This window comes from Pleurodeles waltl, chromosome 4_2, assembly GCF_031143425.1.
Source record: "Pleurodeles waltl isolate 20211129_DDA chromosome 4_2, aPleWal1.hap1.20221129, whole genome shotgun sequence".
In the NCBI taxonomy this organism is placed as follows: domain Eukaryota; kingdom Metazoa; phylum Chordata; class Amphibia; order Caudata; family Salamandridae; genus Pleurodeles; species Pleurodeles waltl.
In genome coordinates this window covers 932,033,754-932,049,037 of record NC_090443.1, presented here as the reverse complement: position 1 = coordinate 932,049,037, position 15,284 = coordinate 932,033,754, and the positions used below count along the sequence as shown (strand labels likewise).

Below are 15,284 nucleotides of genomic sequence, written 5' to 3'. Positions count from 1 at the left end.
AGTTGTGGGATGCTAGATTTGTAGGGATACAGGGTGTGAAGTTAATTAAGCATTAATTCATTATTATTATTTGTAAATTAGTTATTTAATTTATTTAAGTATGCAAGTTATGGAATAGTTTTTTCAGTTACATTTTAGGTGAGGACTGCTAGGTTTGTAGGGGTGCAGGATGAGAAGTTAATTAATAATTGAAAACAATTATATATTTATTGATAATTAATGTTTTATTGAATAGTAATTATGTAAATTGTTTTTATACATATACAGTATATATATATATATATATATGTATATACATTTTTCATGTTGATCTTTTTAATTAAGCGATTAATAATTTTTCTGCATTCATGGGGTTACTCAAATGTGGAAATAGTGAATTTAACACCTCTGAACTCCAACCCATTATCTACTGTTGCACACTCTGGTGTGGCAATAGCAAATGTAACGCCTCCGAAGTCCAACATTTTCCCTACTGTTGCACAGACATGAATGGGAATTATAAATGTTACTCCTCCAAAGTCCAACACTTTCCTCACTGTTGCACTGTTTGGAGTGGGAATAGTAAATTTCACCCCCCTAAAGTCCAATGTGTTCTCTACTGTTGCTTACTCTGGAGTGGAAATAGTAAATTACATCCCTCCAAAGTCTAACACTTTGCCTACTGTGGCTTAGTAAATCTAACTCCGTAGGACTAGTGCATTTAATGTTATAAGACTCCTATATTTTTCATAAGTGGTTAGATTTAATAGAATCACTTGTTACACTTTGTTTAATATTCTATATTATTTGTTTTTATTTTTAAATGTGTGATCATAGTATTTTTTGGAAATGTGTTAGCAAGCTTATGGGGCAGGAATCATTCAATGATGAGGTATCTTGGGCCTGGCTATGTGGACAACTAACTATAACTATAAACAAAATGGAATACTTGACAGGAATGGGAAAAATCAAACCAATTAAACAACACATCACATGCAGAAGCATATTTACTGTATACATCATTGAGTGACTGTGTGGACTTAGGGGGTCATTACGACCTCAGCGGTCTTTTCGCAAGACTGCCGAGGTACCGCCGTGCTGAAGACCGCCAGTGGTGGTGGTCTTCCGCGCCGCGTATTATGACCGCTGGCAGGCCGCCGTCCTTTTTTGTACGAAAAGCCGCCAGCAGCCATACTGGCGGACGGCGGGAAAGTGGAGGTTGCTCAACCTCCACCGCCATGTCAACAGAACACCGCCCACTGAATCACGTTCCATGATTCGGCGTGGCGGTGTTCTGGTGACGGTGTTCTGGTGGCGGAGCTGCCCCCATGGATCCCGTCCCCTCCCGGAGGATCAACGGACAAGGTAAGTTGATCGTCCATTAGAGAAGGGGGTGGGGGAGTGTTGTGTGCGTGCATAAGGGAGTGCGTGTGAGAGTGTAGAGGGGGTGAGTGAGTGAGTGTATGTGTGCAGGGGGTGCTGTCTGTATGGGAAATGTGTGCGGGTCGGACAGTGTGCATGTCTGTATGTGTGCGGGTATTGTGTTGTCGGGGTGTATGTGTGCATGTAGGGGTGTGTATATGTGCATGTTGGGGTGTGTTTGTGTAGGGGTGTGTATATGTGCATGTTCGGGGTCGGGGTAGGGAGGGGGGTTGTGCCACCTTTGGGGGGTAGCAGGTGGGTGCGGGGTGTGGGGGGAGGATTCGTAGGGGGTAGCAGGGGTGGGGGAGACCCCTATCAGTGCTGATAGTGCCTACCGCCATGGATCTCATGGCGGTTCCCAACCACCTGAGATCCATGGCGGTATGCAGGGCCCTGATACCGTTGGCGGTCTAGTGACGACCGCCGGGCTGGAGACCGCAATCTCCAACCCAGTGGTCTTCACTGCCATGGCGGTCGGAATGGTGAAGTGGCGTATGACTGTTTGCGGTCTTACCGCCCCTTTACCACCGACCGCCAGGGTCGTAATGACCCCCTTAGATAGGTAGGGAGCATAGTTTGTGAGACAAGAAAAAGGATCTTGGAACACATACGGGCAACAGTTAATTTAGATAGATGCTACGCAGTAGCAAAGCATATGGAAATCGAACACCAGAGTGATTGGCAAGCGCTAAAATATTTTGCACAATTGATCACATCCCAAAAATGGAACATAGTAGGGATCGTGAGAAAACTGCTCCGACAAAAAGAATCAACATATATAATAGAAATGCAAACCCTGATAACCCTGGGGTTGAACTCTGATGAGGAGTTATATGTACATTTATGACAGGCACAAAACAGGAGATTGCATAAATGAAATGCAGCACTGGTTTCATTTGGTCTCTCAAGATAAATACATTTAGTAAAAAATAGAGTACAAGGGTAGTTTGGTTTTCATAAAATGAGAGTTTGTTATGTTTTGAAAACTGGGGTTTATTCTTTTAATATAATCAAGTTAGCAGAGATGTAGAATCATTTACTAATAGTTAGGAATTAATTATATTGGGCATTATGGGGGGCAATTGAGCCAAGAAATAAAGTAGCCATAAGTGTAGTTGCCCAGAGGGCAAAACGTTTCATTTTGCCATCAACAAGGAGTACATAATTCATGAGCTAGATAGTATACGCATATAAAATACAATTAGCATCCATTGAGCCATATGGATTAGTAAAAAGCATATGAAACTCGTAGGAGGCATGAGTGCCAAGAATTATCTATCTTAATCGATTGAAGGATATGCAAAATCAATGTAAAGAACTCCTAGATCAGAGGGTGTTTGGTGGTACTGGGTAAACCAGTAATTGTCTTTAGGGCGGAAATAGAAAGACAAATGTATGGCACTACATAACCCAAAATGCATTAGGAAGGTACCTGGACATTGGGCAAACAGCAAATGTCCTTGAATGGAATATAAAGCATTTGGAAATAACAGTATTAAATTGCAGTTTCAGAATATATGTATCTTTAAAGTTATACCCGTTTTCATATTACAATACAGCACATTCCTGTTCTTTCTGTACTGGGGCACAATGGACTGCCTAGCGCTCACAGAGGCACCCTTGCACGATGGTACAAGGATGCCTGCATTGCATGCAGGATTGTTTTTGTGCAGGTAGGGGCACCTTCCTGCACCAAAACAACCCCCTGATGGGTTTTCCTCTTTCTATGTGTGCTGCATAGGATGCAGCACACACAGAAAAAGGAAAAACGAGGAGAAATAAAGACATTTCTCCTCATTACTCCTCAACTGGGGAGGCGTACTTTTTTTGCGCATTCCCAAGTATCCAAGTTCTTGTAAATCTGGGAATGCATCAAAAACTAAGGGAGTTGTGTGCCAACACCCACACAATGCCCATGGAACATTATTTTAGGGCACAGTAACGCAATGCAGCAATTTGCGCTACATTTGGTTACTCCAGATTTTGTGAACCACTGAGAGCCGTGCAAAGTGACTTTGCATGGCTTCAAATATTTGACTTAAGGTTTGCAATGCTCTTGCACCACGAGGTATATACAGAGCTGGTGTTTTTTTTTCCCTTAAGGATGTTATCATTTTCTACATTCAGAATACATTAGATACAAATATATTGTTATTCCTTGTTGCAACACATCTATTTTATAGCTCTTCAGTACCAGACTTGGGTACATAAATTTGGTATTAGAAAAAATCATCTGCCTATTGAGGTGTATGTAGAAGTAAAACTCATCACTAAGGTGTGACTCAGTGAAACTAGTTGCAAATGCTGAAACATATTTACTTCTGCTTTCAACTTGAAATACAAGATACATTTAAAAGATTTCATTTATTCCGATTTGAGCAGTTCTAACAATTGATGTACATAGTTACAAGTTGGTAATTGTAATTGTATGATGTTTACACGAATAACTGTAGCTAATACATGAAGTCACATGAACACAAACATCTGAATCACAGTGCATACAAAAGCCAGATATTTACATGGATTGCATACCTACAGGTGAATATATACAGTAGACCATGCATTTGGGTAATGATAGAAGCCACTGTAAGGATCACTGGAATATTTAGCTATTGTAAGCAGGATGAATCCGTTAAATGGGGGAGGGGTGTCAAGTGCACAATAGTGTGTCTCAGGGTCCATATGAAGTCAGAAATAGACTGATTTTTTCTCCGCAGAGGGGAGAAAGAATTTAATAGTATCCAAATAACTCTAAAGATGTGCAACATAAAGTTGGTCTGTGTAATCTAGCAGGTGGAGATTGGCTAATCATAATGACTGAGGAAATGTGTAATGTCCAATGAGGCAGCACCATCATGAAGAGTTTTGGCGATGTTGCAGGTTGTAGAGTATTCTGCAGGCAAAACATATGATTTTGTCGAACAGGGGAAGTCATGTAGATCTGAGAAATGTTTTAAGGTAACCAATTTTATTCACCTCTGCAAAATTGAACAGGCACATAGGTGGAAAGGGGGGTAGTGGGAGCACCTGTTCCTGATATCAAATAGTTGGGAAGAAGCAGCAGTAGAGGAGACGAATGGTTCCATGAGCATGCACATGTGTAGCTGGTCTACTGAGAATATATTGAAGGAAAGCAAGCTCTGTTTAACAGCATATGGATTACATAAAATGACTAAAAGGAGATAATATGACTAAGAGAGGTCATGTTAAGGAAGAATAGGCCCCGGGATTGACCCTTCATGAATGCCAGCAGGGAGGAGGGTCTGTGATGAAGCAAAGTGCACCAGGAGACAGGAAATAACTATTTTGAGAGGTTAGAAAAGAAGTCTAGTAACTTAAATCTGAGGCACAAGAATGCTATTAGCATGACAGGTGATCAACTGTAAAGGCTGCAGAAAAAGCAAGGTAAATACGAATATTCACTAGTCTCTAGACACTACTCACATTGTACTGCTACGAGAGAATAGCTGTGTTAATACATGGACTGGAGCAAAGAAGAGCAAGAGGTTTTTGTGTAAGGGCTTGAGTGCATAATCCTTGAGGGAGGTGTGGTTCCGGTTCTAGGCCATCTCTGATCTCTGATCTCTGATCTCTGATCTCCATTCCCTCATTGTGATAAAAAGTTATTTCTGCTGGTTGCTCGAGCCCTTCAACATCTTTTGGGAGATAGTAAGTTATTTACTGCCTGCACAAATTGAAGGTGATATTGGGTGCTTCTTGTCTTAGTCAGGAGGAAATGCTATGTTTTTGTTATTTGTATGGAGAATGAGATCCAGTTTCACTAAACAATTCCTTCTCGTAGGTGGGATCAGTTATGGTGCCAGTCTGGAGAGGAACATTGTGTTCTGTGGATATCTTTGCAGTTTTACTTTAATGAAGGATGGGCTGATGCTAGAAATGAGCAATTCAGAGTGTCTTGATGGAAGAGAGTCCAATTATAGATAATCAGTGGAGTCCTTGAAGGGTGCAGAGATGTGGTGCTGTAGGCCAAGTTGTAAGATGAGATCATGTGGGTTGTTCTGCAAATGAATAATGTGTGAATGAGTGTTGGAGAGTGCATAGTTGGATAGAAGTTGGTTGATGAGTTGTGCCTGCTTGTTTTATTTCAAAACGAAGTTGAAATCCCAGAGGACTTTGATAGGAAAATTGGGAGGAGTAGAGAGAAAAATGGAGTCCAGGTTTGTAAAAACAAATATCTGTGGCACTAGGAGTGTGACAGACTACAATGATATAAAGCAAAACAAACAATAATTGTGGTGGAGATATGTGTGAGAGTCAGAGGGTGTCTATGGGTTGAAAGTGAGGCATTTGCTTAAGTGGATTCCAAAACCTCTGGTCCTGTAAGAGGGTTGGGAAGGTGAAAAAAGGAGTCATGAACAGTCGAAATAGCAGTGATTTGTACTCAGTCAAGGTCAGAGTGATAGAACTGAAACGAAAAGGGGTGTGTGAGATTTATAAAGTTTAGAGATGTGTATGTTTCTGCTGGAAATACGTATGGCATGGTAGTGGACAGATGTATGTTTACTGTGCCTTGGATATTGAGGCAAAAAGTTACTACAATGTTGTGAGAAAAGACGCATATGGGTGAGTATGATGAACTAAGGAAGGAGTAAGCACTCAATGCCTCGTTCCCCTGTTTGCTCCTCAATAAGTGCTTATGAGCAATGTGCACATTTCAAGAGTTTTTCCCTCCACTATTTACCTAGGTAATACCGTCGGACATCTGTGCAAGGAAAAGAAGGCATGAGTCTAAGTTTTGCAGTTTGGGATGAGGATACATGTAGAGCTACATATTTTCCCCTAGTTCAACTGGCCAACCTCGTTATGGAGAAGTAATACTGCACCCAGGAAATACTGCACCCTGCTGTTTCAGTTTTTACCGTCCAGAATATTAACTCCCTAAATATTGGGCCACTCTGAATAGTAGCCTGAGTGGCAAACAAAATGAGTGGGCAGTCAGGTATGTTGCACTGAAGCAGAAGTGATGAACTAGAGCAGTCATTCTGTCATGGTTAACTGGTGATGTGGAGTGGGCTAAAAGGGGAGGAAATGAATGAGGGTGCACATCAAGATCTAAGTGCTGAGTCCTATGGACCAGGACAGCAATCACTCATAACTTTAGTGCACTACTTTATGAAGCAGGTATCAGAAAATAGGCGTCTATGCCTTGAGGGCTACTCCTAATGTCCTGATCAGTGGCAGGCCAAAAGGGAAGCTCTTTGCGAGTAGTTAGCATCTCCCGTGCTCTGAGTGTTAACCCATAGCTCGTTTGCAACGGCATTAGTGCTCTCACACATGGAGTGCACACTGCTAAACCTCATCACCACGGCCGACTCAGTAAGAAAAGCTGGTACCTCGAAATGTTTAATAGGATATGCTGCTGACTGTACAATATCGTAGGCATGTTTGCTGAAGTTGAAGGGGATGTAGTAGAATCACAAGGTTTCAGTTTTTGGGTGCTTCCCAAACACCTGGTAGCAGATGCCCAGCAATCTATTTTAAACTATGGCCCATATTTAAGAAAAACATTTTTAACACTAACCATTCCTTAGCCTGCATCATTTTTTAAATATGGTGCACTGATGGCGCTAGGGAATGATGTTAGCTTGCTGTACATTTTTGGACACACAACTAGCGCAGTTGTGCGGCATTGTTTAGGTCAAGCCTAGACAGCGCATGCGCTGTCGCTAAGCGACCTGTTGTTGATAGAGTTGTGGGCTTACATACCACCCATCTTTTTCAATTGGCTGCTTCCATTGTCACTCTTTTATTTCTGCTTCCCATTTGATAATGGCATGTATTTGTCATGCCTTTTCCTGTTTTCACTCCTCCCCGAGCGCAGCGACCAAGTACCCAATCAATACGCTGTCATTTTTACAGCATGTGTTTTGGGACGACTTTGCTTCTACACCCGGGGTCCTCAGATCAGGCGGCATGTAAGGCAAGGGGGTGCCGTGCACAGCACTGCTTCCAAGCAGCCAGCCCTGCTGCCAACATGGCCAAAGGCGCACTTTCAGTTTTTCTCTAAGACTTTTTTTAAATCAGGCTAGAAGGTTTCTTTTCTCCTGGAGCCTATTTGCAGGGGATGGGATCGAGGAGCACTGCAATTAAACAACTTCACGGCTTCTGAAGGGGGAGGGAGGAGCGCGGAGCGAGAACAGAAGCAGCCTTTTTGGGAATTAGCCTCGCGCTTTTTGTTTCTCAAATGTTTCTTGCTTCAGATGTCTATGTTTCCCTGGGATATATATTTTTTTACATCTGAAGCAACGACATTTGAGTAAGTAGTTACATTGCATCGCTCTTCGCTCCCCTCCCGCGCACGTAGGCTTCTGGAGAAAAGAAACCTCCAGCCTGATTTTTAAAAAGTAGCCTCGTTTCATCAGAATTTTGTGTTGTGTAGGAGGAGTGGAGGCTGGAGGTCGTCAAGCTGCAGAAACAGTACCTTTCCGGGGCAGCTGTTAATATTACGGGAAGCGACTGGCATATTGGTGTTTCATGCACACAGCCTAGAGTTGTTAGCAAAGGCTTCTTCACTGAAGCTTAGCTTCCTCAGAGTTGTGCAGGGTGAAGATTTACTGCTCTTCTTCAAAATGTTAGGAGCCCAGAGTTGGCATTTTGAGAATTCCTCAATTCCCAGGGAGAGAGGGAAGGGGCGGTGGGGTGCATTATCCCAGCATGGCAGAGACAAGCATCCCCAGACTTCTGGCTTTTGAGACAGTGCGGTTCTGGGTGTGCACTGCAGTCGTGACTGTGACCACATGTCTACTGGAATCAGGACGTTTGGTTCAGTGTTGACTCTTGACTCTTTGCGGCAGGTTTTATCATTATGCACACAGCAGAATCGAGAAAACACAGAAGTCCAAAACGTCTCTGCAAATGTCATAACCCAGAAGTGTTAAAAATGAGCCTAGTTGGAAAAAAATATTTAGCGCACCTCCTTAAAAATTTTAATCCTCTGCAATACAGTTACACTTGCACCAAATAATAATATTTACAAAAATATAATGACAATGTTTACATTTTTTTCAGGAGATAGAGGAAAAGGTTAATGGAAGTGCTTTACTATGCAGGGCCACTGGAATTATGTGGCAGAGAGGACCAAATTATGCGGCAGGGTTGACCAATTTAAGTGGCAAGAAAAGTCCAGTTATGCATTTTCAAGGCCAATAGCTCTAACTCAAACAAATGCGAGACCTATTGCAGTGCAAATGCTTGTCTTAAATCTGGGCCTATATTTGTAATCCAGTGGTCAGGAATGCAATTACATTAGTAAATAGAGCATCACCACTGGGGAAAAATAGAAGCTATGACTGTCACAGGATGAGTTGTGTCAGATCAGATATTATTTACACATTTTTAGGTCATCAAGTTGGTTAGAGACAGCTTCATCTTATTGTTTAAGTGTATGGCATACAAAAAAATGTAAACAGAGGGAGGTTTGGCTTTGCCCCTTCATGGGTCAGCCCTTTTGCAGCACTTCAACATTTGACAGACCAGCAGTTTTGTTCTTTGTTTCTTTGAAGAAAAGTGTTGGAGCACAACTGAGAGTGCCGAGGTATAGCACAAACTGTTGGTTGACAGCAAAGACCTCAAGAGCATAGAAGAGGCTGCAGGACCACAGGATAGACTATATGAGCACAGCATAGACTGATGGGTAACAGCGCAAACCGCGTGAACATAGCAGAGGCTTCCAGAGCACAACACAGACTTCCAAAGCACAGGTCAGCCTACTGGGTGTAGCCCAAACTACTGTAGCACAGCAGAGACTGCAGGAGCCCCAGAGAGACTGCAGAAGCATAGCTTAGAGGCGATTTTAGATGCGAGCAAAGCACAGACTGCAGGGTCATGACCAAGAATGCAAAGGCATGTCAAAGACTTCAGAAGCCCTGTGCAGAATACAAGTGGACTGAAGAAACTGCAAGTGCACAGGAGGAGCTCGTCATAGGACAGACTTCAGAAAGAGTCATGGGCACAGCAGTACGGAAGGAAAGGTTAAGAAGACCAAAGAGAGCGGGAAGTCATCAGCATCTATTTGTGAGCACTGCAACAGCCCTCTTTTTCTGAAAATCTTTTTGTTTCCCCTGTTGTTGCCTTTTAATCTCCCCCTCTCTTTTTCCCTCTTCTACCCCTCCGTCTTCTGTTTATTCCTGCTTTGCTCCTTTTTCATCTGTATGGCTAGAAACAGTTTTAGCTGTCTGTCAGAGCTCATTGGATATGAAAGCAGGCATTGGCAAAATCAAGAGGTCTGGTTCCCATACAGTAACGTACAGGGCATCTCTGTGGATTCCTGTCTGCATGTGTTAGCACATTAGAGAAAGACCTACTGGATTTGTCTATACTTCTTATATATAAATTGGAGTCATCCATATAGTAAATTTCCATTTGTATTAAGAAATAACATATAGTACACTAATTTCTGGATAGCTCGACTGTACTATTTATTTCTACTAAGTTTCAGCTTCTCATGTACGATTGCAATAGTGTAATAATGCTGAAACTTGACCATCAAGATTGGAATTGGTATCACAATTGTTAGGATGCCCGCCATTGATGTCAAGGCTGCCACCACCTTCCCAAAATTGGTCCTTGGAATCACGTCTCCGTAGCCCACAGTAGTGAGGGTCACCATAGCCCACCAGAAGGCCGTGTAGATGTCTAAAAACTGGAGGTCCTCATAGACGTAATGGTCTGTAGCGTAATACTCTGCATAAAACATTAGTGTAGAAAAAAAGATAGTTTCAAAAGTCAAAACAAGCATCAAAATAAGGATCTCCTTAACAATGGATCTAAGTGAACCCAATAGGACCCTGATGATCAAGCTGTCTTTGAAAAGCATGAAGAATTTAAGTAATCTGAAGATGTAACTTATACGCATGAATCCGAGAACTATCCATAGAATTGCTATTACGTTATGGTGCCCCCTAGCAGGAAACTCAATGAATACTGGGAAAATAGAGATAAAATCTATAATGTTCAGGATACTTTTCATAAATTTCTTCTTGTCTGGACAGAAGGCAAAGCGCAAGCAGAGCTCAGCGATGAACCAGATGACACAGAAGAGCTCCAGGAAAATCAGTGACGTGGTGTGGGTGAGTTGTAGCTGCACCCAGATGCTGGTGGTAGCATTGGGAAGGTAAGTTATTGTGGGCCGTGTGACATTAGCCTCGTACATAAACTGCTCTTTTGTCTCTGCGAAGAATATCATGATTGCTCCGATGGTGATGAGTAGGGAGACCAGCATCATGCACTGAAAAGAAGAACACAGGATTAGTTTCTTCCATTTTTCTGTATTTTATTTTATTTGAAAGCATTAAGATGGCGTAAAGTGATTTGACGTCTTAATGGCAGAGACTGGTTAAAGAATAACTAACTAAATACAGTGGCCATTAAATGATAAAACGTTAGAATATGAAGTTCCATCTGTGGAGTCAAACACATTATGATCCAATTTCACAGCCTCTTCAAGTTTCCCATGAACTCTTCCATTGCTCTGGACCCTTGCCTTCGGTCCTGATGAAGGGCATACCAAGGGACACTGTATTTTCTCTAAGACATATTTTATTGTAGTTGTTCACCACAAACAATAACATTACAATAAATCAATTCTAAACATTACAGCCATCCCCATCCAAGTGACTTGCAGTAGTGACTTATCTCCGTTTAGAGTCCATAACAGTAGGCATTACCCACATATATATATTTCCCTGCCTTCTCCCCTTCAAGTGCCACAGCTGACACAGTACTCGTTACTTACTCCTCATCCACAGTGGAGTGATCCGGTGACCCTCCCTCGCCACCCTCAGACTTGGTTATCAACGTCCCCCAGACCTGTAGATAATTCGCCACCTTGGCATCTCGGCTGCATTTACGAAGGTGTACTTCCTCAGCCACTGCCCACTCACTAATGTCTTTTATCCAGCCATCCACACTAGGACACGTCTGATCCATCCACGTAATTGCAACCCTCCTTTTCGCTAACAGTAGGAACAATTGCAGGAGTTTAAATTCCATATTCCTGCCTTTATGTTTCTTGACATCTCCCGGCAAGCAGGCAACTGGGTCTCCTTCTATACTTCTACCACACACTGCCACTATGTGCTGTACCACCGCATCCCAAGAGGCGTCGACTGCTGGGCAGTGCCATGCAAGGTGCAAAAAAGAGATCTCCTGTTCCTGACATCCTGTTCCTGACATCGAGGGCATCCTCTCGACCTTGTGGGGTCTATTCTATGCAGAAATGCAGAGGTGATATATCTATGGTGCAAAGAATTGAAATGCACTAACTTAAAGTGTGCACTACAGGACACTGTCCGGATCATACAGCAGACCCTGCTCCTGCGAGCGTCCTCAAGGGGCATTCCCAGTTCCTCCTCCCATTCAGTCCTGGCCGGAAAGGGGGTCCTGGGTTTATTAGCCATCATAGCTTTGTATAAAAGTGAAACAAGATGCCTTCCTCTGCCCTCAGCCTTTAAAAGTGCCCGAAACAGAAGTGAGGGGGCTGGGCAGCCGGGTATGTGGGACACAGGTCCTGGGCTATAGTAGCTACACTGGTATGCATCAGGAATTGCCCATTCCATATGTCAAGAGCCTCCTGGGCTGATTTGAGGGAAATAAAATCCTCACCAGGGTATCGGTCACCTAGGGTTTCATAGCCGCCTCCTCGCCATGTTGTGACATCCACGGACTCCGCAAGTGTAGAGTGCTGGCCAGGCCCAGAACGTAAACTTCGTGGGGGAAGTGGGCCCTCCCCAGTACCACCTTCCTGGTGTGCTGCCACAAGGATGCCATAAGCAACACAGTATTTACTTGCTTCATCTTGTCAATTCCTCCATTCGTACACTTCAGCTTCCACTCAAGTGTAAGCAACTTGTTCCAATACTCTGCTAAAAAAAGCATCCAGGTTATGTTATGTTATGTTATAAATACTTGTAGATCACTCAATTACTCGTAAGTGTCTTGGCGCTAGCTCCGCTGCTCCATCAATTAGGTTGCCAATACCTACGTCACTTATGAATGTTCCAAGATGGTTTTGGCAAACTTATTATTAACTTCTACAAGGCCACAAGGCATTCCTGCCACATTTCTGGATTACACAGTGATCATTCAAGTGCAAGCATTCTTAAAGACTCTATCTAAATGGCCTCTAAGGGTTCTTTCACTTCAGTAGTATGAGTCCAACAGACTCACAACAACATATCTATACCATATGAAAACGTCAATCATCCCACTGTCTCTTTATCTCGAAACCAATGGAGCTGATGATTATGCAACTTTAAGACCCTTCCCAACCTCAAGTCATAATTTAACTTATCTGATTGTCCTCCTGTAAGGAAATGCCTCCTTGGCATGGTTGCCCCCTGACTTTTTGCCTTTGCTGATGCTATGTTTACAATTGAAAGTGTGCTGAGGCCTGCTAACCAGGCCCCAGCACCAGTGTTCTTTCCCTAACCTGTACTTTTGTATCCACAATTGGCAGACCCTGGCATCCAGATAAGTCCCTTGTAACTGGTACTTCTAGTACCAAGGGCCCTGATGCCAAGGAAGGTCTCTAAGGGCTGCAGCATGTCTTATGCCACCCTGGAGACCTCTCACTCAGCACAGACACACTGCTTGCCAGCTTGTGTGTGCTAGTGAGGACAAAACGAGTAAGTCGACATGGCACTCCCCTCAGGGTGCCATGCCAGCCTCTCACTGCCTATGCAGTATAGGTAAGACACCCCTCTAGCAGGCCTTACAGCCCTAAGGCAGGGTGCACTATACCATAGGTGAGGGTACCAGTGCATGAGCATGGTACCCCTACAGTGTCTAAATAAAACCTTAGACATTGTAAGTGCAGGGTAGCCATAAGAGTATATGGTCTGGGAGTCTGTCAAACACGAACTCCACAGCACCATAAAGGCTACACTGAAAACTGGGAAGTTTGGTATCAAACTTCTCAGCACAATAAATGCACACTGATGCCAGTGTACATTTTATTGTAAAATACACCACAGAGGGCACCTTAGAGGTGCCCCCTGAAACTTAACCGACTATCTGTGTAGGCTGACTAGTTTTAGCAGCCTGCCACAAACCGAGACATGTTGCTGGCCCCATGGGGAGAGTGCCTTTGTCACTCTGAGGCCAGTAACAAAGCCTGCACTGGGTGGAGATGCTAACACCTCTCCCAGGCAGGAATTGTCACACCTGGCGGTGAGCCTCAAAGGCTCACCTCCTTTGTGCCAACCCAGCAGGACACTCCAGCTAGTGGAGTTGCCCGCCCCCTCCGGCCAGGCCCCACTTTTGGCGGCAAGGCCGGAGAAAATAATGAGAATAACAAGGAGGAGTCACTGGCCAGTCAGGACAGCCCCTAAGGTGTCCTGAGCTGAGGTGACTCTAACTTTTAGAAATCCTCCATCTTGCAGATGGAGGATTCCCCCAATAGGGTTAGGATTGTGACCCCCTCCCCTTGGGAGGGGGCACAAAGAGGGTGTACCCACCCTCAGGGCTAGTAGCCATTGGCTACTAACCCCCCAGACCTAAACACGCCCTTAAATTTAGTATTTAAGGGCTACCCTGAACCCTAGAAAATTAGATTCCTGCAACAACAAGAAGAAGGACTGCCTAGCTGAAAACCCCTGCAGAGGAAGACCAGAAGACGACAACTGCCTTGGCTCCAGAAACTCACCGGCCTGTCTCCTGCCTTCCAAAGATCCTGCTCCAGCGACGCCTTCCAAAGGGACCAGCGACCTCGACATCCTCTGAGGACTGCCCCTGCTTCGAAAAGACAAGAAACTCCCGAGGACAGCGGACCTGCTCCAAGAAAAGCTGCAACTTTGTTTCCAGCAGCTTTAAAGAACCCTGCAAGCTCCCCGCAAGAAGCGTGAGACTTGCAACACTGCACCCGGCGACCCCGACTCGGCTGGTGGAGATCCAACACCTCAGGAGGGACCCCAGGACTACTCTGATACTGTGAGTACCAAAACCTGTCCCCCCTGAGCCCCCACAGCGCCGCCTGCAGAGGGAATCCCGAGGCTTCCCCTGACCGCGACTCTTTGAACCTAAAGTCCCGACGCCTGGGAGAGACCCTGCACCCGCAGCCCCCAGGACCTGAAGGACCGGACTTTCACTGGAGAAGTGACCCCCAGGAGTCCCTCTCCCTTGCCCAAGTGGAGGTTTCCCCGAGGAATCCCCCCCTTGCCTGCCTACAGCGCTGAAGAGATCCCGAGATCTCTCATAGACTTACATTGAAAACCCGACGCTTGTTTCTACACTGCACCCGGCCGCCCCCGCGCTGCTGAGGGTGAAATTTCTGTGTGGACTTGTGTCCCCCCCGGTGCCCTACAAAACCCCTCTGGTCTGCCCTCCGAAGACGCGGGTACTTACCTGCAAGCAGACCGGAACCGGGGCACCCCCTTCTCTCCATTCTAGCCTATGTGTTTTGGGCACCACTTTGAACTCTGCACCTGACCGGCCCTGAGCTGCTGGTGTGGTGACTTTGGGGTTGCTCTGAACCCCCAACGGTGGGCTACCTTGGACCAAGAACTGAACCCTGTAAGTGTCCTACTTACCTGGTAAAACTAACAAAAACTTACCTCCCCCAGGAACTGTGAAAATTGCACTAAGTGTCCACTTTTAAAACAGCTATTTGTCAATAACTTGAAAAGTATACATGCAATTTTTATGATTTGAAGTTCCTAAAGTACTTACCTGCAATACCTTTCGAACAAGATATTACATGTAGAATTTGAACCTGTGGTTCTTAAAATAAACTAAGAAAAGATATTTTTCTATATAAAAACCTATTGGCTGGATTTGTCTCTGAGTGTGTGTACCTCATTTATTGTCTATGTGTATGTACAACAAATGCTTAACACTACTCCTTGGATAAGCCTACTGCTCGACCA

General features: G+C 44.3%; 1 protein-coding gene across 1 annotated transcript in view; it reads right to left on the bottom strand.

Annotated features, from left to right (window-relative positions):
• Positions 1-3,748: 3,748 nt before the first annotated feature.
• The window catches only part of LOC138293491 (voltage-gated potassium channel KCNC3-like), a 108,923-nt gene continuing 97,387 nt past the window's right edge, over positions 3,749-15,284 (bottom strand). The window contains exon 3 of the mRNA XM_069232730.1: positions 3,749-10,648. Coding sequence (XP_069088831.1) covers positions 9,836-10,648 — 813 coding nt within the window. The 3' untranslated portion in view covers positions 3,749-9,835. The remainder of the gene's footprint in view (positions 10,649-15,284) is intronic.